General features: G+C 42.9%; 1 protein-coding gene across 2 annotated transcripts in view; it reads left to right on the top strand.

Annotated features, from left to right (window-relative positions):
• Positions 1 to 16,977: 16,977 nt before the first annotated feature.
• The window catches only part of LOC306760315 (leucine-rich repeat and fibronectin type III domain-containing protein 1-like protein), a gene marked incomplete at both ends in the record, with an annotated part of 32,350 nt that continues 27,761 nt past the window's right edge, over positions 16,978 to 21,566 (top strand). The window contains 3 exons of one of the 2 annotated variants that reach the window (XM_079246117.1): positions 16,978 to 17,229; positions 18,452 to 18,652; positions 20,525 to 20,691. In XM_079246117.1, coding sequence (XP_079102243.1) covers positions 16,978 to 17,229; positions 18,452 to 18,652; positions 20,525 to 20,691 — 620 coding nt within the window. The remainder of the gene's footprint in view (positions 17,230 to 18,451; positions 18,653 to 20,524; positions 20,692 to 21,566) is intronic. The other variant, XM_079246118.1, reaches the window with a different exon arrangement.

The following is a 21,566-nucleotide window of genomic DNA, read 5'->3' on the forward strand; positions in this document are numbered from 1 at the left end:
CTGAAATTACAGAAAACTTTGAAGCTGAATGGTTCATTGTTGTCTTTAAATACCCATTAGTCCATCAACTATCATGCAATGTTGTAATTCTTGCATGATGGAGTGAAGGGGTGAATCCAGCCATGGTGGAGATGCTCTGCTCTGAATAGCTCCTGGAGGGACGAGATGCCAGACGGAGAGCTTAGCATAACTGCTTCGCTTTGCGACATTTCCACTTGGCGGAGCAGAGCGGTAAGACATACACAACTCTGACGTACTGTTAGATTAGATTAGATTCAACTTTATTGTCATTACACATGTACAAGTACAATGCAACAAAACGCAGTTGGCATCTAACCAGAGTGCATTAAGCAACAAGTACAAAGTATATCCTATCTGCAGTACAAGTATTTTACAGCTGTGACATAAAGTAATAGTCACAGTATACTGATTTGAGTACTATGAGTATTAAATACAGATGGGTATGGGCTTTAAATATACATCCAGTGTTGGGAGAAGCTATTAACATTTACTTGCTGGTAAACCTGGCGTTCCCACTTGTGACCATCTGGCTTTTGAACATAATCGTTGCCTTGCTTGTCTAATGGAGGCGGTTAGCGTTTTCCCACAGACAAAGAGACAGCGGCGTATCGTAGCGGCCGTACGAGACCCCTCACCAAGCACACCGTAAGAACTGTAGATGAGCCGCTCAGTCGGATTAAACTACTGACTACAACAGATGTTTTGGAGCGTTCTAAGAAATGGTCCCTTTTCCCATAACAGCCAATGAGAAACAGCTGTTATAATTTATTCATATTAAATTTCTGAATACGTAAAGCACTTATCGTGGTATTTTGTGTTAAAGTACTGTCAGTGTATGACGAGTTTCATCTTAGACGTGTTCACCCCCATCTTCTATTCCTCCGTACATGGACACAACTATCTTGTTTCTAATTCTTGTTGCACGTCTTGTTCCGATCTCTGCCGCTGTCGTATTCGTCACCTTGCAGCAGCAACACTGCCCCTCATGGTGACTCTTATACTGCAGCATGCTAGCACTGAAGGTTATTTTCTGATGCATATGTGATGCCAAAGATCTGAACTGAACCTGAGTCTATGTTCCTGAACAGGATGTTCTGGTTCTGAACATGAGACGAACTAACAAGCTGGTGTTACAGAAAATCCAGCTGCTGTTGCGACTCATCTCATCGCACTCAGTGGGCTTTGGGAGTCGATAGCTGGTATTACATTTTTACTTTAGACATTTTAACTGGACAGACATGTTTCTAATTTCATCCAGAAATTACCAACCAGTCCACTTCTACGTCCATAAAAACTAATTCTGAAGGCAAAAATACCAGATGGGTCCTCGTAATCATGCAAAACTCTACTCCTCTGTTGCTCAGGGAACATCTGGCCCCAAACAGACAAGTCCACCTCCGGCTGCTGTAGGTCGTCTTCGGGAGCATATATTTCCATGTAAGTAGAAATGGTCTAAAAAGAACACGCGACTTGTCAATGACAGACGTTCGGAGTCGTCGCTGTGAACCTGTAGACTCAAAGCTGATTAAAAACAACCACTCAGATTGAATTTGAAGGGCTCGGTGGCCTTTATAAGAAGCTTTCCAGCTTTTACTGAGCCACCTTCTGATTAATAAATTTACTGTAAGGTAAAAACAAAATGATCGGAAAAGAACCATAAATTCAGACAAGCATGCTGTAGATGACAGACAAAGACTATATTGTCCCATTAATGGATTAAAATATGATTTAGTTTTATGACAAAGGAATCACACCCTTATTTATAAGTGAAAAGCATAAAATCCCATCCGTGTGCTTGGATTTTCATCATGCACCAAGCCGAGCTGTTCTGCTCAGTGGAGGCATCTCTAATTGTCATCAGCGAGGCGTCATCGCCATCTCTGTCTTTAACTCGTTCTGATTGAGCTGCTGGCTGCCAGTGATAATGCTATTCCTGTTTGTTCAGTAGATGAGCTGTTCCCAGGGGAGTCTGGGAATTGAAAATGGTGTGATAATGTCACCAGAGGGGTCTCAAAGCCCACTGAGATGACACACCATCATTAGAAAATCTCCCCAGATTAGTTCTTTCCTCACTGCTGGGAGAATGACTACAACTGAGAAGTCATTTCATTCTGAAGTTGATGTCTGCATAAGATACTAATCTAATAAATTATGCAATCAGAGCAGGTGATTACAGAGGAGAAGTGACTGAGCAGGATGTTTATTCCACTGCATCTGGTCCAACTTTATTTAACTGAATATGCAACTGGATAATAAACACCATCCAGGATTCTCCACTGAGGTTTTAACCTGTTTATTTCACACTTTCACACCTTTTTCATCAGTAGAATATCAGATACTTTCATATCCTCATCGGTATTCTTTCACATCTCCAGGGTCGGCTTGTGGTGGTAAAACTGTAAAGGATAGAAACAGAAGAAGCTTCTTTTGGCTTCTTCACCACTTCTTCTGCGTCTTCAGCTGAACAGTTTCTACATCCTCTTCTTCTGTTCTTTTTTTTTTTTGTTTAGTATTTCTCTGGTTTTGTGTCAGCTGTAGGAGTCAACTCTGCCCCTGGTGGCTTCCAGTGCTATTGCTCCATTATCTACACCAAACGATGGAAAGCGAAGCTCCTTGAAAACAGATGAGAGTACGTACGTAACGTAACACACAGGGAACTGATTAATCTGTTTGTCTGTGTGTCCGTCTTCCACCTCCAGTATGAACTGGCTTTAGGAGGTCTTCCATGCGCTCGACAAGCCCTGGCTTCTTCTGGGGGATCCTGTTCCCAGACTGGAGAAGACATATAAAGTCTGTTAGAAGAAGAGAGAACCTCATTCCAGCTCTCAAGGCCACTACCATCTATCTGATCTTTCTGTTCCACGCTTTACCTCGTTGTTTCATAGTCTCTATAAATACATTTGCATTGGATCTACTCTGTAGCAAACAGGCAATGATTTTAGTTCTTGTCCAGCATCATCTGTGTCAGTGCAACAGCAGCAGGAACGAGCAGGTTTTCAACAGGAGCTAGCTAGCGCTACCCATATTAGAAGCTTTTAAGCCATGAGGAGGTCGGAGGGGGTTAGAGGCTGATTCTAATGAATGACCTGCAGGTTCTACTTGGACCCTCTTAGCTCTTGACTGTTTTTTTTTTCAGCAGCTTCAAACGGTGAAGCCACTGTCAGGTTTCTATGGCGATAAGTGATTGACAGGTTGAAGGCATAACAAGCAGCTACAAACGTCACCAGGTTTTGTTTTAATGACTTAATTCTAAAAATAAATTTTAGTTTAGATACTCAGATATCTGAGTAATTAAAATGTTATTTTGTGATTATCATCCATCTGACTCTTTAATTGTTATATTTTTTTACATTTTTCACAAACTTCGTGGAACGTCTGAAGCTAACGGACGCCTTCTAGAGAAATCCTCACTCCCAGTCATTGTAGTTTTCTAATCTTATAGTTTGGATTTTTAATTCCTAACCACCTAAACGCACCTCTGAAACATGACCCTTGTTCAACCAGGGATCCTCAATCCTGGCGTTCAGTGTACGGCAGGTTTTAGAGATTTCTTTGCTGCCACCTGATTCCAACTCTGACTTGGTGTCAAACTCTGCACAAGGCTGCTAACGTCCCACTGATCTGACTCAGGTGTGTTGCTGCCAGAAAACCTCTAGACCCTTCAGGAACCATGGCTTAGCTGAATGCTAACCTGAATCCTGGCTGCTCCACGTTACGTAAAACCAACCTGCAATGAGACGGAAAGTTTAGGCAATACCCTCACCAACTCTGCTATCCCTCTGGGTGCTAATCTGCAGCAAAAACCAGTCCAATACTTCCTAAAAATGGATCTATTTGTTGTAGGATTTTCTGGGGAAACACAACAGAGATAAATTAGGTGGTCTATCTAACTTCAAACTGCAGTTTTCGGGCAGTTCTGTACAATAATCAAATAAATATTAAGTCTTTAACGTAGATGCAGAAACACGTTAGGAGCAGCAACGAATGGCGGATTCGGTGGTAACCATTTCACTACACCAAACCTGCAGAATGCATATTCCCATCATTCATCGGAGGGAGAAAAATGTCATTTTCATGCACCTCTGCTGGTTGTGGGCCACTGTTAAAACAATGTGGAGTTTACTGAGTTCATTTTGAAATACAGTAACTCTCAAGTCTGCAGAAGTCGTGTTGGCTCCACTTAAATATGCAAAGCTATTCACACTTGGCCTTTACAATGCAAAGCAAATACCATTTCTGTGCCCTCGCTTATTAACACAATCAATCTCCGGCTACCAGTGGAGCTCTAAAATCTAAATCTAAATGTATTTTATTCAAGTGTTCCAGCGAGGCAGCGCTCCTCTTCAGTCTTTCTCCTCTGGAAGTATGAGTTTTAAAAACATTTCACAGCATTGATCGGAGCTGCTGAGTGCAGGTTTTCTACACCTGAATCAACCAACCTGCTTCCATCGCATGCATGTACCCCTCATCACTCACTGCCTCAGTCCTGTGATCAAAAAAGAGCAAACACAATGAGCTTTCTGGACAAAATCCAAAAAATATCATCGATTTAGCAAAGAGCGGAGTGTGATCAAAGGCTTATTAGATTTTATTTTTTCTGAAGTGTGAAGCTTCTGTTAGACTTTGATCTTTGTGGCCTTTGAGGTTGATTCTGGGCCGCTGATGACGAGCGGCGTTCACAGCAAGCAGAGCGACTGCACGCTGATTGATACGGCTGCAGCGGCAGAGAAAAGGTGATTAACACAGTTGGCGCCGTGCATTCACAATACGTCGTCAAGATTCTTCCGTTTTACGGACGTCAAAACATTTTGGTTGTGACTCCGAACGTTTGGAGCAAAGACGAATATTTCCGCTTGGAGGGATTCGTAATGTTTAACAATATTTAACATAAACTGATGAATAAATGAATAATTTCTTCTTTTTATTGTGTTATTGTGATTAAAAGGTGTCAGTATGTCATTATAATGCATTAAGTTACAGAAATAATAAAACTAGATAATGTTAAATGAACAATGAAGCTGATTGATGCGCCTCGTTTTCAGTAGTAAAAAGGTCCCTCCAGCCTTTCCGTAGGCTATGAAGAGGGCTTCCCTTTGTAGTGTTTCAGGTTGCTGAGTCTCCACTGAGTTCATTTAGTTCTGGGTCTTGGTGCAGAAAGTAGACGGGACCCTGAGGACCTGGGGGTCTGGTTGGTTCATGACAGACCAGAAGATCCTAAAGGACCATCTGGTCCTGTATGAACTGACAGCAGGACTGTTCGCAGACAGGAAACCAGTGTAAATCTGAGGACTGGAGTCATGTGATCCAGTTTCCTGGTCTTTGTGGGGACTGGATCAGCAGCGTTCTGGACTAACTGCGGTCTGATGGACTCAGTCCTGAGTCCAGATCTAAGTCCAGGTTTGAATCCAGGTCGTATTCCAGGTCTGTCTACAGGTCTGAGTCCAGGTCTAGACTCAGACTTCTGGCTCCGTCTGTTGTCTTAAATTTAGCTGCCTGAAGCCGATTGCTGACTTTTAATCGTTCTTCCTCGGCTTTTATATCAGTCTTGTCCCATTTAACTGAAGGAACATCTGGAACATCCGTTAGATGTATCCCTGCTCCAACACACTTGACTCAAACTAATCAGTCATTGTGCAGAACTTCATTGGCTGTTGGATCTATTTAATGGAAGCCAGGTGAGTTGGAGCAGGGATACATTGAAAAGCCTCAGGGGCCCCAAGATGGAGCCTTGTGGAACTCCACATGTTGTTTTATTTTGCAAAAATGTGTCATTACCAGTAGACACCATAGACTGTATATAAAAGATGGGTGGAGTAAACATGTTTATAATTGCTGCAAACATGTTTATTTCTGCTGTAAACATGTTTATAACTGTCCTCCAACGGCCTCCACAGTCACCAGATCTACATCCAACAGAGTAGCTTTGGGAGATTCTCATCATGATGTGGTGGAACCATAGACTGTATATAGAGATGGACGTCGCCTCCGTGACATCACCCGTAGGTTTCTGAAGAGCTGAATTGAAGCTCGGTGGGCGGTTCCTACCATCGCCATCTTGGCAGAGGCATGCGTGTCGTCTCACCCGGAAAATACAAATATGTGCAAAGAGGTGGAGCTGAGAGGGGGGCTGTGAGCGTCATGGTGGATGATTGACATCTAGCAAACTCCGAACTTTCTGTAGCTGCTAACTGAGCTAACCCTGAAATAACAGGAGCTAACCAGCTAACATAGGTAAGCGGGCTAAAGCTAAGTCACGTTGTTAACCGGCTAAAAACCGCGGTTGTTCTACGTTCTTCTGACTTGAAGTGGGAGATCGGCAACCTGTCAATCAAAAGGACACGCCCCTAAATAGGACAAATTTCTAAATTAAATTACTTTTAAACAGGAGAGTTAGAAAAAAATTCACTCCCCCCACAGTTGTCATGAAGGTAAACCTGACCTGTTGAACCTAAAATGGATTTTTGTACCAGGCTGTAAACATGTTTATTTCTGCTGTGAAGTTGGTCTTTTTAACATGGGAGTCTATGGGGATTTGCTCTGTTTTGCAGCTCCTAGTGGATGAAGGGGGAACTGCAGTTTTATGCACTTCTGCACAGGCTTCACTTTTAACCGCCAGAGGTTGCCGCTTGGTAGACACACAGCCATTTCTGTAAATAGGATTCACAGCAGTCAGTTGTGGTGGCAGAAAGCCCCGCCTTGGTTTATATATGGTCTGGCAACCAGTTCTGGTGGATCCAGTAGTTCCAGGACATGTTTCTGCTTTCCATCTTCAGGCGGATGCCCTTGGCAGGAGTTTGCCTATTGTCTCATTGCCGCAGTGTTGTAATTTCCCACATGGTTACCAGTGACTTTACCACATCTCGGTAATCCGTCGCCGCCACCCAGCTGGCTTTGTGAGCATCATCCCAGAAGCACTTTAAAACTAAAGTGGTCCCAAAATGGACCCCTGTGGGACGCCATGTACCTGACCTCCAGCTAGCGACTGTATCTTATGACTGACTGTAAGTAAAGCAGACCTGAGGTGGAAAAGAACCAGAACCTGATTCTCCATCAGGAAACTGGGAGTAGGACTGCCTTGTTGATGGTGATAGTGGTCTAAAAGAATGTGGCTTCCTGTATAAAAAAAAAATAAAAAAAAAAGCTGCTTTGTTGTCAAAAACGTGAATAATTTACATCCTGATGACTGAAATCTGCTGACTGAGACGAGGAGACATGCCACACCTCAGTGCTTGTTAAGGAGGATTTATCTGCATTGAGATGGCTCCTTCAACTGTAGGATTTAGATACTTTTATGTTGTTTTCCTGCCATTAAATCACCAATTCACCACATAAAGTATTAATAAACAGCCAGCAACGATGACTGGGAGTGTGTGAGGGGTAAACATCATGTGAAACAGAACATTGGGGCTGTCTGGGGGGGTTTAAACGGCAGCGTGGGACTGATTACAGCTCCTGGTTAAAGTTTGAGCCTGTCAGCATCATGCGGCCTGTAATGACCGGAACAGTGATGACATTTGAATATAAATGATCTTTTGCAATCCATCCAGTCTAGCAATGCGCTGTGTGTATGCGCACGCCATTACCGCGTCGCTGGAAAGGAAGACAGTGATTGATGTTAATTGAAATTGCAATTTCTCTGCCTGTTTTTTCTGTGGCTGTGCTTCACGTTGCCTGGTAGAGAAGCAGCAGTCACATTTCTGCAGCTCTTCAAGATGCACGATGTCAGAGGTGGGCTGTCTGTCTCACCTGCAGATGTTTTTTTCTTACCGTCAAAGGTACATGTAGTACTTTCAATGTATTATTAAGCTGGGAGTCTTCCTGCTCTGCATCTGATGGTAGAAAATGTTAAAAGACGATTTGTTCTGGCGCAGATTTATGAGTTCAATATCATAAAAAGGACATGAAATAAAGAAGGGTTAGTTAAAAATTCTGTTTCTATACTTTCTGCAGAATCGTACGCGACATGTTAATGTAATGAGTTTTAAAGGATCAGAAGAGCCTCATAATTATTTAAATATCTCACATTTATTTGCCAATGAGTCTCTACAACGTCCTGCTTAAAAACTTTATCTAAATTATAAAAAAGACTTGAATGAATAATTAAAAAAACAGACACATTATTATGCAATAATTCTGCAGAAATGTACAGCAATCCATTCCTTTAGTTTTATAAATATTTGATTTTTTTATTCAAAAATAAAATATTCATAAAATAAGTTGTGAAATAAGTTGCAATGTGAAATAAACTATTCTATGTAATGTATCTGTATAATTGTCTTATCACGTTTATCACCACGGAAACGTTCACTATAGCCATAAACTTGGGACAATTTCTGGTTAGATTTAATGATGCAGGTGTGTTTTTATAATTATAGATTTATATAGATTTATAGAAGGGGTGGGAAATCGTAAAAAATCAAATATTGCAATTTTTTGCTTCACAATTTTAAAATTGATTTTTTTTTTTTTGTTAAAAAATCTTTTTTTTCCAAACAAATACAGTTAATCCATTATAAAATTTTTGTCATTTTTATAGTTTTTATTGATCTTCATACTTGTCTTCTTGGGCATTACAGCAGCAGAATGATGGTCTGGCTACTGTGGTGATTTTTTCTAACTGAAATCAAGAAAAATGACTTGTAAAAAAAAGTTTGGTACATTTTTTTCTATTTTTAATCTACAAAAATCAGATAGAATTACTAGAAAAAAGTCATAAGTTTTAAAACACTTTTCCATAAAGTTTAACATGAAGGCGTCCCTAAACTTGTGACTATAGGAATCAGTCCGTTGTGGTGGAGACTGTGCATCAAAGGGTTAAAAGGAAGACACTGAAGACAGAAACTTTTATTAATTACATTTAAATTCTTATTAACATCTGCAGATTTGGTCCTTTATCATGTCCGACTGAAATTGATGATGTTCATATTAATATGTACAGAACCAACGCTGACATCTTTAAACTTTCCATCATCATCGTTTGACCCTGGATGTCAGTATTTATAGATTAATCCTGCTCCCAATGGGCTGTTGAAGCTGTTGAAGCAGCAACAGTAGCAGGCCGAGTGATGCAGCAGCTCTGCAGGCTGAACATAGAAGTCTGTGGACACTTTCCCATAAGATTTCATATGAAGCTGTCCCAAGATTTATGAGTACAGATGTATATTTTGTCTTATATCCATCCATATTTTTTACTCATGTGCATTTCTGCATATACACACATACCTACTCGCATGCATGTACATATACCTACATATACATTTCTGCATACTCAAGGACAACATACATGCTTATACTCACACATACCTGTTCATATACAAGATTATTCTGTAATTTTACAATATAAACTGTTAGGCATATTCGCTGATGTGTTCTGGCACAACAACATTACTTCCAGTGTCTAACTTCTATGATTAAAGTCATGTTTATATGGTCAAACACTAAATTATTTCCAGCTTTATAAGTTAACATTGCTGTTTTTAATTCTACCAAATCACAGAATTTTACTCCAGATTACTAGATTTAAATGTTCTAAATCTCCTGCTTGGAAAACAGCTGTTGTTTTTATGATGGAAGGTTACCAACACAGTAACCTCAACATGGTGGAAGTTAATGTGATCGCTGGCTGTGGAGGAGAAAACGGCGTGTAACTGCAGGATGGTTGAGATGTGTGACGAAGGTGGAGTTTCTCCGCCAGCTCCGACTCTTCGCTCTGCTTGCTGATCGCTTCAGCAGCGGCCTTGCTCTTCCTTTCAGCCTTGACTTTATGTGTTTTCATGTGCACATTTGTCAAGCTGCAGCACAACATCCCCACCAGCTGGTTGGGAAAGGAAACCTCCGGAAGCTCTCTTCCTCCCCTCACCCTGGTCTCTCATCAAACCACAACCTTTCTGCTTTGTTTTGCTCCATCATTTTCTTTCTTCAGCATGTTTGTTCTCACAGACTCTTCTCGGCTTTTAGTCCCGTAAAAGCTCTGATTTGTCCTTCCCATCCTGCCCTGCCTGCCCTCTTCTAGCCGTTAGCTCAGGAGTCAACCTAAATAATGAGCCAAAGCCACAGATTCTTTCTTTCCTTCCGCCGTTTGGCTCTCAACCCGAGCACATCCACATTTGTCTTTGTTTGTGTTTGGAATAGCTTCTGGTTGGATCACAGATAGCATCCTCAGCCCCAGTCCTCTCTGATTGGCTCATCTCTCATGCTGTAGAGGCTGTCGGCTCGTAGCAGTTGTCTCTCAGGCTCATACGATGGAAATACCTGCCGGTGGGATGTCATGTTCCAGACAGACAAATCTTCCCAACCATTAGGTCATACTTTCTCTAGATAACCACATTTTAGGTCAGTTAAACTTATCGGATCCTGCCGATAAAAGAGAAAATAAACTAAATGTATTCAAATGCAACAAATAAACTTCTTTATAAAACACTGGTTGTTCATTTGATGCTAAAAACTTAATTGTCACCTCTTCTCTTTCAACAAGTAAAAGCCATACCTCCGTCTTTCCTTTTCATCTGAGGACATCATCATGTCTACATACTTCATATCATTCAGAGTGTTTCTTCCAGAGCCCTTCATCGTGCAGAGACAGATGAATTCAGACCTTCTGCTGATGCCAGACAGACAATACTGTTGGATTTTAGTTGGTTTTTATGCAAATTTTGCCTTTGATGTTGTTCATCACAACATCCTCCTGCATTTCAAGTTTCCTGTTTGGAACTGAGAATTGGGATGTTAATTTAGCGCCTCCCTCCAGAATCCTTTCCATCCCGTAGAAAATGCCAGCAGCGTTTCCATCACCCCAAGAATTGGACAAAACCTAAACATGGCGATTAAAAGTAGCTGGTGATGGAAACACAACATGGTGGGAAATGAGGCGGTTTTTCTGACGTGTTTATAGAAGAATGTCGCAAAAGTTCAACACGAGGGGTCATGTGACCAGTTCCTTTCCAGTAAAGAGACAGGAATATTTTTACAAATAACGAGAAAAAATTCATCTGTATTCTTGATGGCGAACAACGAAATGCAGAGTTAGAAAGAGAAATAAGAGAGACGGGCTTGGGAAACCCTGAAACACCGAACATCAGCCGAGATTTTGGTAAAGTCTCGTCCTGCGGAGGAGGTTAGAAGGAAAAACCTGCAAAGCTGTCGAACATTTAGAAAAATATCTTTCATTTTGTGATAAGCTGTAATGAAACACAGCTACTTTTATCAAGAATTCAGCAGACTGGTGGACCCCAAGGCTCAGACTTGCCCCTCCTTCTCTTCTCCAGGCCATAATGCGAAACGTTTTTACGCCGACGACACGCTGAGCTTCTGGAGGCAGTTATGTCTACACATGCTAATGCTGCTGCTTCTAGAGTAGCTTCTGTCTTTTAGAGGAGCAGCAGTCGTTCTGGCGAGCCGGTAGACGACGCTTCGCTTGCAGCTCCGTTCGGTTCAGCTCCTGCTTTTCATCTGTCGATCACAACGTCTTGCATCTTTGAGAGTTCTGGGATAAAATGAAGGGGTTTTTTTATTACGCTGTTTCACCATCGTGGATTACAAGTTCCTGCTGATGTGTGGCGTACCACAGGGATCATACCTGGGCCCTCTTCTGTTCACATGGAACCCGGATGAAGACCGTCACGTGGTGGTCTGAAGACGCTTTGATTTCAGCGCTGAGAACACCCACAGATATCAGCAAGCTTATAAACATGGCATTGAATTCTGGCAAATCCAAACTTTCCTCGACTTGAGGATGAATTTAAAATGATTTTCAGTTCTTTAAATCAGGCAGGCTGTAAGAATATTCCAGTAAGAATTCTATCCTCACTTTTTAGATCCTCAAATTCTTCATTTCTGGTCTTGTTTGTCTACCTGATGTGATATGAAGGAATATATCCGCTTACTTCTTTTAGCCATGTGTTTAATTAAAATTCTGCACTTTTATTTGTCTGTTTTCACCTCAACTAGCATAATTTGCGATTCCCAGATATCAGCCAGGACTTCCTCCGCCGTCTCCCGAGCGCTGCTGTGTTTTCTGTGTTAATTTATATCTGCTAAGAAGAGCCAAACACTCTATTTACATCCTGCTGCACAAAAGTCGGTGTGTTTCATGGAGAAGTCAATCACCATATCAGTGGAAATGTCTACTTCCAGTCTTACGCGTTGTTGTCTTGTGGAAAAGCGTGATTCTGCAGACAGTGTGTCGCACGTGCACATGCAGTGCAAAAATGTGGGAATAAATCAGCCTTGAAAGGAAGGAAGGATGACTGTGAGGAAGACTGCGTGAAGATAAACGGCAGTAAGAGGTGAGGATGGATGGATGGATGAGGAGTGTATCAGTCAGCAGAGGAGGAAACGGATGGAGACGTGTGATTCGCAGAGACGGATGAAGAGAGGACCTTCTAGGGATGAAAATAGAGAAACATATGGACGGATAGAGGCAGAGATGGGAGAAGAGTGATGGCAGGAACGAGAGGAAGGAGAAATGAAGGGATGCTGGTGTGTCAGAGGAGAGACGGAAGAAGAAACAATGCCCACGATGGAGAACTGAAACGAGAAGCACTTCCAGTCCAGAAGCGAGAGATGAGGAGAAAAGAGGACAACAGAGACGTCTGCATTGCAACGGGAGCTGCTTTGCATTTTTCTCACGCTAAGCTGGCCTGACTAAACAAATGAAATCTATTCTCAGAGCAGCGCTGTTCCTCGGAGACCCCGCATCTCACCGCATCACAACTCGGCGCCTTAAATCCATCTGAAAGTAATCTCATACATCAGCATACATTAGCGCCAGTAACTGCTGATACGGATGGAAATAAACGGAGGCTTGGTCACCTCTGCATCACAGCTGGAACACACTGCTGTTATCGGGTTTGTCACGTGCACTTACACACATTCTGCTAACGGTCGTCCAAAGCGGTGGAACTTCTCTGAAATGACGACGAGCTACGACGATGAAGAAACCATGTCGGTCATGTTTGCAGGGGCCTAAAAATGGGATTAAATCATTCATCATAAACACTTTTTTTTTTTTGTTAAACAGCAAAAATGAGCTTTTTACCCCCCAAACATGGCTTTTGGCTCATTAGCTCGTCATGGTGCTGAAATGTAAGGAAATCCTTCCGGTCCTCAAACATGGACATACGTTTGAGCTGGCCTGCAACTCAAAACGTGTACCGTTCACATGTTCAGATACATAACAATGAAATCACACAGAGTCCACGCCATCCGGCCAACGATCGATTCAACGAAACATTCCAGAGAATTTGCTCCATGCCGACATGAAGCGTCTCCGCAGCAGAGACGGAGACATGCTAGTCGTCCGCCCAGCAGGAGGAATGATGCTGTGTCGTCTCCGGGGGCTTTGAGACCTTCTGGTCACCCAGTTTTCTCTTCCCAGACTGTACTGGGAAAGATTCACTCATTTTTACGGTGATTCTGGATGATTTGTGGTGTTGGGTTACCTACCACTACTTGCAGTAGTTCAGGTTAAGTGATGATATGAACTGTTTACTCGTCGCTTGCAGAGAACATGCTGCAGCCACCAACTTCCTGCCTCTGCTGGTTTATCGGATCCTTTGCTGTTTAAGCTTTTATCCGATTTTTTTCTTTTCGGCTGAAAAGTTTTTGCAGAGAAGCGTAAAGGAAGGTTTTCTGCTCTAAATGGACGACGAGGTCATGAGGGTAAATTTATCACCTTGTTGCTGGATTTCTGCTTTCATGATGCTCCAGATGTTCTGTACTGGTGAAAGATCTGGACTGCAGCAGACCAGTTCTCATGTCCCACCATGCGGTCTACCTGTCCAGGTCTACTTGTCCAGGTCTACTTGTCCAGGTCTACCTGTCCAGGTCTACTTGTCCAGGTCTACCTGTCCAGGTCTACTTGTCCAGGTCTCCCTTTCCAGGTCTACCTGTCCAGGTCTACTTGTCCAGATCTACTTGTCCAGGTCTCCCTTTCCAGGTCTACTTGTCCAGGTCTACTTGTCCAGGTCTCCCTTTCCAGGTCTACTTGTCCAGGTCTACTTGTCCAGGTCTATCTGTCCAGGTCTACCTGTCCAGGTCTATCTGTCCAGGTCTACCTGTCCAGGTCTACTTGTCCAGATCTACTTGTCCAGGTCTCCCTTTCCAGGTCTACTTGTCCAGGTCTACTTGTCCAGGTCTCCCTTTCCAGGTCTACTTGTCCAGGTCTACTTGTCCAGGTCTATCTGTCCAGGTCTACTTGTCCAGATCTACTTGTCCAGGTCTCCCTTTCCAGGTCTACTTGTCCAGGTCTACTTGTCCAGGTCTCCCTTTCCAGGTCTACTTGTCCAGGTCTACTTGTCCAGGTCTACCTGTCCAGGTCTACCTGTCCAGGTCTATCTGTCCAGGTCTACCTGTCCAGGTCTACTTGTCCAGATCTACTTGTCCAGGTCTCCCTTTCCAGGTCTACTTGTCCAGGTCTACTTGTCCAGGTCTCCCTTTCCAGGTCTACTTGTCCAGGTCTATCTGTCCAGGTCTACCTGTCCAGGTCTACTTGTCCAGATCTACCTGTCCAGGTCTACCTGTCCAGGTCTCCCTTTCCAGGTCTACTTGTCCAGGTCTACTTGTCCAGGTCTGTCTGTCCAGGTCTACCTGTCCAGGTCTACTTGTCCAGATCTACCTGTCCAGGTCTACCTGTCCAGGTGTTTTTGCCTATCGCCTACTGGTTGCTGGAATGGCCTCCATGGTTTAAAACATGAGTTATTAAAGAAAAATTGTTTTGTTTTGTTTTTTCTTCTGTTGGGATTCTGGTGGGATTCTACTGGGATTCTACTTGGCTTCTGATGGGATTCTGATGGGATTCTACTTGGATTCTGATGGGATTCTGGTGGGATTCTGATGGGTTACTTGTGGGATTCTGGTGGGATTCTACTGGGATTCTACTTGGATTCTGATGGGCTTCTGATGGGATTCTGATGGGATTCTGATGGGTTACTTTTGGGATTCTGGTGGGATTCTACTGGGATTCTACTTGGATTCTGATGGGATTCTGATGGGATTCTGGTGGGATTCTGATGTGATTCTGATGTGATTCTGATGGGATTCTGATGGGCTTCTGATGGGATTCTGATGGGATTCTGGTGGGATTCTGATGGGTTACTTGTGGGATTCTGGTGGGATTCTACTGGGATTCTACTTGGCTTCTGATGGGCTTCTGATGGGATTCTGATGGGATTCTGATGTGCTTCTGGTGGGATTCTGATGGGATTCTGATGTGCTTCTGATGGGATTCTGATGGGATTCTGATGGGATTCTGATGTGCTTCTGATGGGATTCTGATGGGATTCTACTTGGATTCTGATGGGCTTCTGATGGGATTCTGATGGGATTCTGGTGGGATTCTGATGGGTTACTTGTGGGATTCTGGTGGGATTCTACTGGGATTCTACTTGGATTCTGATGGGCTTCTGATGGGATTCTGATGGGATTCTGGTGGGATTCTGATGTGATTCTGATGGGATTCTGATGGGCTTCTGATGGGATTCTGATGGGATTCTGGTGGGATTCTGATGGGTTACTTGTGGGATTCTGATGGGATTCTACTGGGATTCTACTTGGATTCTACTTGGCTTCTGATGGGATTCTGATGGGATTCTACTTGGATTCTGATGGGCTTCTGATGGGATTCTGATGGGATTCTGGTGGGATTCTGATGGGTTACTTGTGGGATTCTGGTGGGATTCTACTGGGATTCTACTTGGATTCTGATGGGATTCTGATGGGATTCTGGTGGGATTCTGATGTGATTCTGATGTGATTCTGATGTGATTCTGATGGGATTCTGATGGGCTTCTGATGGGATTCTGATGGGATTCTGGTGGGATTCTGATGGGTTACTTGTGGGATTCTGGTGGGATTCTACTGGGATTCTACTTGGATTCTGATGGGATTCTGATGGGCTTCTGATGGGATTCTGATGGGATTCTGATGTGCTTCTGATGGGATTCTGATGGGATTCTGATGTGCTTCTGATGGGCTTCTGATGGGATTCTGATGTGCTTCTGATGGGATTCTACTTGGATTCTGATGGGCTTCTGATGGGATTCTGATGGGATTCTGGTGGGATTCTGATGGGTTACTTGTGGGATTCTGGTGGGATTCTACTGGGATTCTACTTGGATTCTGATGGGCTTCTGATGGGATTCTGATGGGATTCTGGTGGGATTCTGATGTGATTCTGATGTGATTCTGATGGGATTCTGATGGGCTTCTGATGGGATTCTGATGGGATTCTGGTGGGATTCTGATGGGTTACTTGTGGGATTCTGATGGGATTCTACTGGGATTCTACTTGGATTCTGATGGGATTCTGATGGGATTCTGGTGGGATTCTGATGGGATTCTGATGTGATTCTGATGGGATTCTGATGGGATTCTGATGGGATTCTGGTGGGATTCTGAGGGGTTACTTGTGGGATTCTACTGGGATTCTACTTGGCTTCTGATGGGCTTCTGATGGGATTCTGATGGGATTCTGATGGGATTCTGGTGGGATTCTGATGGGATTCTGATGTGATTCTGATGGGATTCTGATGGGATTCTGAGGGGTTACTTGTGGGATTCTACTGGGATTCTACTTGGCTTCTGATGGGCTTCTGATGGGATTCTGATGGGATTCTGATGGGATTCTGGTGGGATTCTGAGGGGTTACTTGTGGGATTCTACTGGGATTCTACTTGGCTTCTGATGGGCTTCTGATGGGATTCTGGTGGGATTCTGATGGGATTCTGATTGGATTCTGATGGGTTACTTGTGGGATTCTGGTGGGATTCTGGTGGGATTCTACTGGGATTCTGATGGGATTTTACTGGATTTCTGATGGGATTCTGGTGGTTCTGCTGGTTTTGACCTGGTTTTAGTTCCAGAATCGGTTTTACCAACAGAAACTGAGTTTTCTGACATTAACTTTGACACCTCCACTGTCTTGTTTCCTCTCTTTTCTCTGGCAGCAGACGAGTCACCATGGAAGCCGTCTCCTCGCTGTTCTGCCTCCTCCTCATCCTCCTGTCCTTCCTCCCGTCCGGCTTGTCCTCCATGCTGTGTCCGAAGCGCTGCACCTGCCAGAATCTGCTGCCGTCCTACACGGTGCTGTGCGCCAAGACGGGCCTCCTCTTCGTCCCGCCCAGCATTGACCGGCAGACGGCTGAGCTCCGGCTGATGGACAACTTCATCACCACGCTGAGACACCGGGACTTCGCCAACATGTCCAGCCTGGTCAGAGCTCAGCTGCTTACACACCTTTAAACACCCACACACAAACACACAAACACACACACACACACACACACACACACACACACACACCTCTTCAGCCAGAACCATGCAGATGCTCACTGTCTCCAGTAAAGATCTTACAGTTTAGATAAACTATGTCTTCTAGAGGAGTTTCTGCGGTTCTGTCTCCGCTCTGTGTGATCACAAACTGATGCTGGGTTCATCCTGGTCTAGAAAAGACAGGAGGTCTGGTTCGGTCCAGGATCTGAAGCTGGACCAGGACCGCTTCAGGATGTCCGTGGGACATTCTGAGGATCTGTAGCAGCTCGCTGCTAGCCTGAAGACATAGCGATAAGACCAGAAGACACTCAGTGATGGAAAGAAGCTGCATCGGTCTCCACCGGCTCTGTTGACGCGGGCATCACGCCTTCTCTGATTGGTCCAAAGTGTTTCTATCCAATGCAAATATTTAGAAAACTCCACCTCAGTTTGAAAAACCAAAACTCTGAACGTTCAGCTGAAATAATTGGATTAAAATATCGTTGTTTCATCGACTTACTGGGATGAAACATTCTGAGCAGGCGTGGAAGTCGGCTGCAGAGGGCCAGTCAGATGGCATGTCCACCAGCAGGTTCTGGTGCTTCTGCAGCGGTTTGACATGATGAGGAAACATCTCCAGATGCGTTTAAATCGATGAGGCACAATGTGTTGAAAACATCTTCAGTTATGTTTTAAGTTTCTGCTCCGGAAACGACTTTCATCGGGATAAGATGACAACAGTATGCGTTCCTGCGCCTGCAGGCAGCGGGTTTCCTCTGTCCTGAAGCCGGGACCCGCGCCCCCCCCGACACAGACTTTCACCGGTTTGTTGCTAGGTGTGAGGACATCTGGTGCAGGAAGTCCAGGAGAAAACCAACATTTTTGGGCCTTTTTTGCTTTTCGGAACATCTGCTCCTCACAGCTGGATGACTGAAGTGAAATGTGAGGATTCGGGGAGATAAACAGCATCATCCTGATATTTCAGCACCAAATAGAGGCGCTGCTCGCAGCTGGAAGCTTCCTCCAGGATGTTTGCTCACACGCAGAGGAACGCTGATTGGTTTGAACGCCACGCGTCCTCTCTGGCGCTCAGAACAAAGCGTGGAGCCTCATTGACCTTTCACCCTGCTGATGAGGAAACCTGGATTTCTGATGCTGAGTCTGTTTTTCTCCATACGTCTAGATCCACCTGACGCTGAGCAGAAACACCATCAGCCAGATCCGTCCGTACACTTTCGCAGACCTCCAGGACCTCCACGCCCTCCACCTGGACGCCAACCGCCTCACCGTCCTCGACGACTCGCACTTCCAGGGGTTGGTGAACCTGCGGCACCTCATCCTGGCCAACAACCAGCTGCACAGCATCTCAGAGGGAGCCTTCCAGGTACGTCTACGTGGCCCCACATGCACAAAGAAAATCACAGAAAACTTCCCAAAGTTTAGTTTTCAATTTAAAAAATCAGCGTATGGGCACTAAACTGCCCGGAAACAGAAGAATTTTTTACTTAATTTACTTTATATTATACCATGATCTGGGTTAATACTTGATTCTGATTGGTTGCAGGGTGTCCATTAAAAAATGATAATGGACACCAGTTTGAAAAAGTTCTGTCAAATAGCCCAATAGATCTAAATCATTGCACTGGCTCAAATGCCAGTTGGTAACTGTGGCAACAGAAATGTTAGCGACAAACGGATAAAACAGAAAGCAGGAAGAATATCTGGAAGGACGTTGTCAAAAAGCGGCCCATGGTTACTAAATGTATCTGATCTGCCAGTTTTTAAGTTTTTATATTTTTTTCAGGTTAGTTTAGACCATTGGTTGAACAAAAGGGAGAAAGGAAAAAAAGTCTCCCGATCCCTCCCCATCTCAGTACTGTATTATGTTCTTGTTTTACCGAGATCGTTAGCTAAAATCAGTCACTGTAGATAAAACATCTATCATATTGTCTCAATCGTATTAAATAATATTTAATCAGTTAGTTTGTGATGATGTGCACCCTGCAGCGGTGCAGCAGACCATGCCTGTGTTTCTCTGCATTAGTGCTCCAGCGGTTACGCCAATTTCACAGCCATCTTCAAAATTTTAAAAGGTCCGTGCTGTTCAAATTTAGATTTTTCCACGGCCGTATTTTACTGATGCTGTTAGAGAAACCAACCATCGCACGTCCTCTCTGATTTCCTTTATATTGTGAAGAAATATGCATTTTCAGAAAATCATATTTTCATTGGAATCCGTTAAAAAGAGGGGGGCGGCACTTCCATTCAACACTCTTATCTTTCAGGCTCGATCACCTAACGACGCGCCGTGCGCACACACTCACTCAAGGTCATACACACTGAGCTCCCTGGACCACACAGTCACACACACATCCTGCAACACCATCATATTACACCATTATCTGTGATTTGTAGCAATAGTATCTGCTGCCGAACGAACTGCAGGTGCTGCCAACGCCGGTTACCTTGGCAACGCCACAAGAGACATTAAATAATCCGCTCCGCTGCTTCTTCTTAAAAATATTATTTTAACAGTAAAAACAACATTAGTGATTGATCTTATGTTATTTTCTTTGTGAGTGACCATGGTATAAGCGGGATGATGCCCTCCGAGGTGTCCATTATCAGAAATTAGCCATCCTCCGCCCACATCGGTAATTAATTTCTGACAATGGACACATCGTCGCACATTATCCATTACTTATATTATATTATATTATATTATATTATATTATATTATATTATATTTAGTTTAAGTTTATAATTTGCTTCATGGCATTCCTGAACTGTGTTTAATTTAATGGTTAAATATATATGATATGTGAATTATTTTGGGGAAAAAAATGCTTATAAATATTTATAAAACTATTATTTATTGTTTACAAATGGCAATTTTGTTTCGGATATAAAGGAATTTTTATTTCATTTTTTGATTCATTAAATATTTTTATCTATTGTTTTCTATTTTATTACAGTATCTGATACCTTATCATTTTATTTATTTTGTTTATTTTAATTTATTGTAAAAAAAAATGTTTGTATTAAATTTATGTTTATAGTTTCTTTTAGGGAAATAAAATGTTTTTCATGGTAACATTGATGATTGTTTCTCCATCCTACCATCAACCTGTTTCTTTTATATTGATATTTTAGATTTGATCAGTTTTACGTCATTTACTTACTTTTTTTTCTACATTTCCTGCTCCTGAAAAGTTTCTGCATGTCGTTAGACTGGTTTTTCTCTCCGCCCTCACAGGACTTCCTGGAGACGCTGGAGGACTTGGATCTGAGCTACAACAATCTGGTGGACATCCCCTGGGAGACCATCGCTCTTCTGGTCAGCGTCAACACTCTCAGCCTGGACCACAACCTAATCGAGAACGTTCCGGAGGGAATCTTCTCCAACCTGCACAAACTGGCCAGGTGAGAGCTTTGAGCTTTGTGACGAGGAACATCATCGTCCTGCTAGGAAAACCTGCAGCAGGTCTGCAGGGGTAATTAGGTGCTCCTGCTCCTCTTCATCCTGTACCTGAAAATTAATGATGCGTTCAGGTGAAACTGGGAATTTAGATGTTCATCGGCTTGATGCCACTTTTGGACTTTTTATTTTATCTCATTTATTTTATTTGTTTATATGCTTTTATTCTGTAATATTTATGAATTTATTAATTATCTGTAACAATTCATACAGTGTTTTTGTTTATTTAAAGTTGTATTATTTTAATGTTTTTTTTATATATATATTTGTGTAACTGAAGATAAATTTTGGCATTAAGACGACGATTTGACGTCTTTAGAAGACAGAATTTCCTCTTTTATGACATGTTTCTATAATAAACTCTTTACAGTCGAATACCTGTAGAGATTTTAACTAAATCAGTTTTATTCCCATAATTTTACTTTATGAATCATGAAGTCATTGTTTTTATTTATTATGTGAATTTATGTCTAAATATGTTTTTTCTCGTGTTGATGGTCTTGATTTATCTGTTTGTTTTTATTTACCTGAAGTTCATCCATTTTCCTTTTGCTGTGTTTTATTTTTATTGATTTATTGCTGATTATTACATCCTTTAACCCGGTCAGCATCGGTTTACGTGACTAAAAGCTCTCGTCCTCTTCGACTGAATCCGTCTGATGCGACTTCACGTGCAGCCAGAAGCTGATGGATTTTATTTCATCCAGAAAAGCAGATTTATGAATGTGGACGTTTATGATCCTTTCGGCTCCAGTCTGATGAAGAAGAAGAAGAGGAAGAAGTGTGGGCTGACAGAGTGCAGCCATTTACAGCTCTCCTC

The sequence above is a fragment of the Telmatherina bonti genome (genome assembly GCF_933228915.1).
Source record: "Telmatherina bonti genome assembly, chromosome: 9".
NCBI classification, from domain to species: Eukaryota; Metazoa; Chordata; class Actinopteri; order Atheriniformes; family Telmatherinidae; genus Telmatherina; species Telmatherina bonti.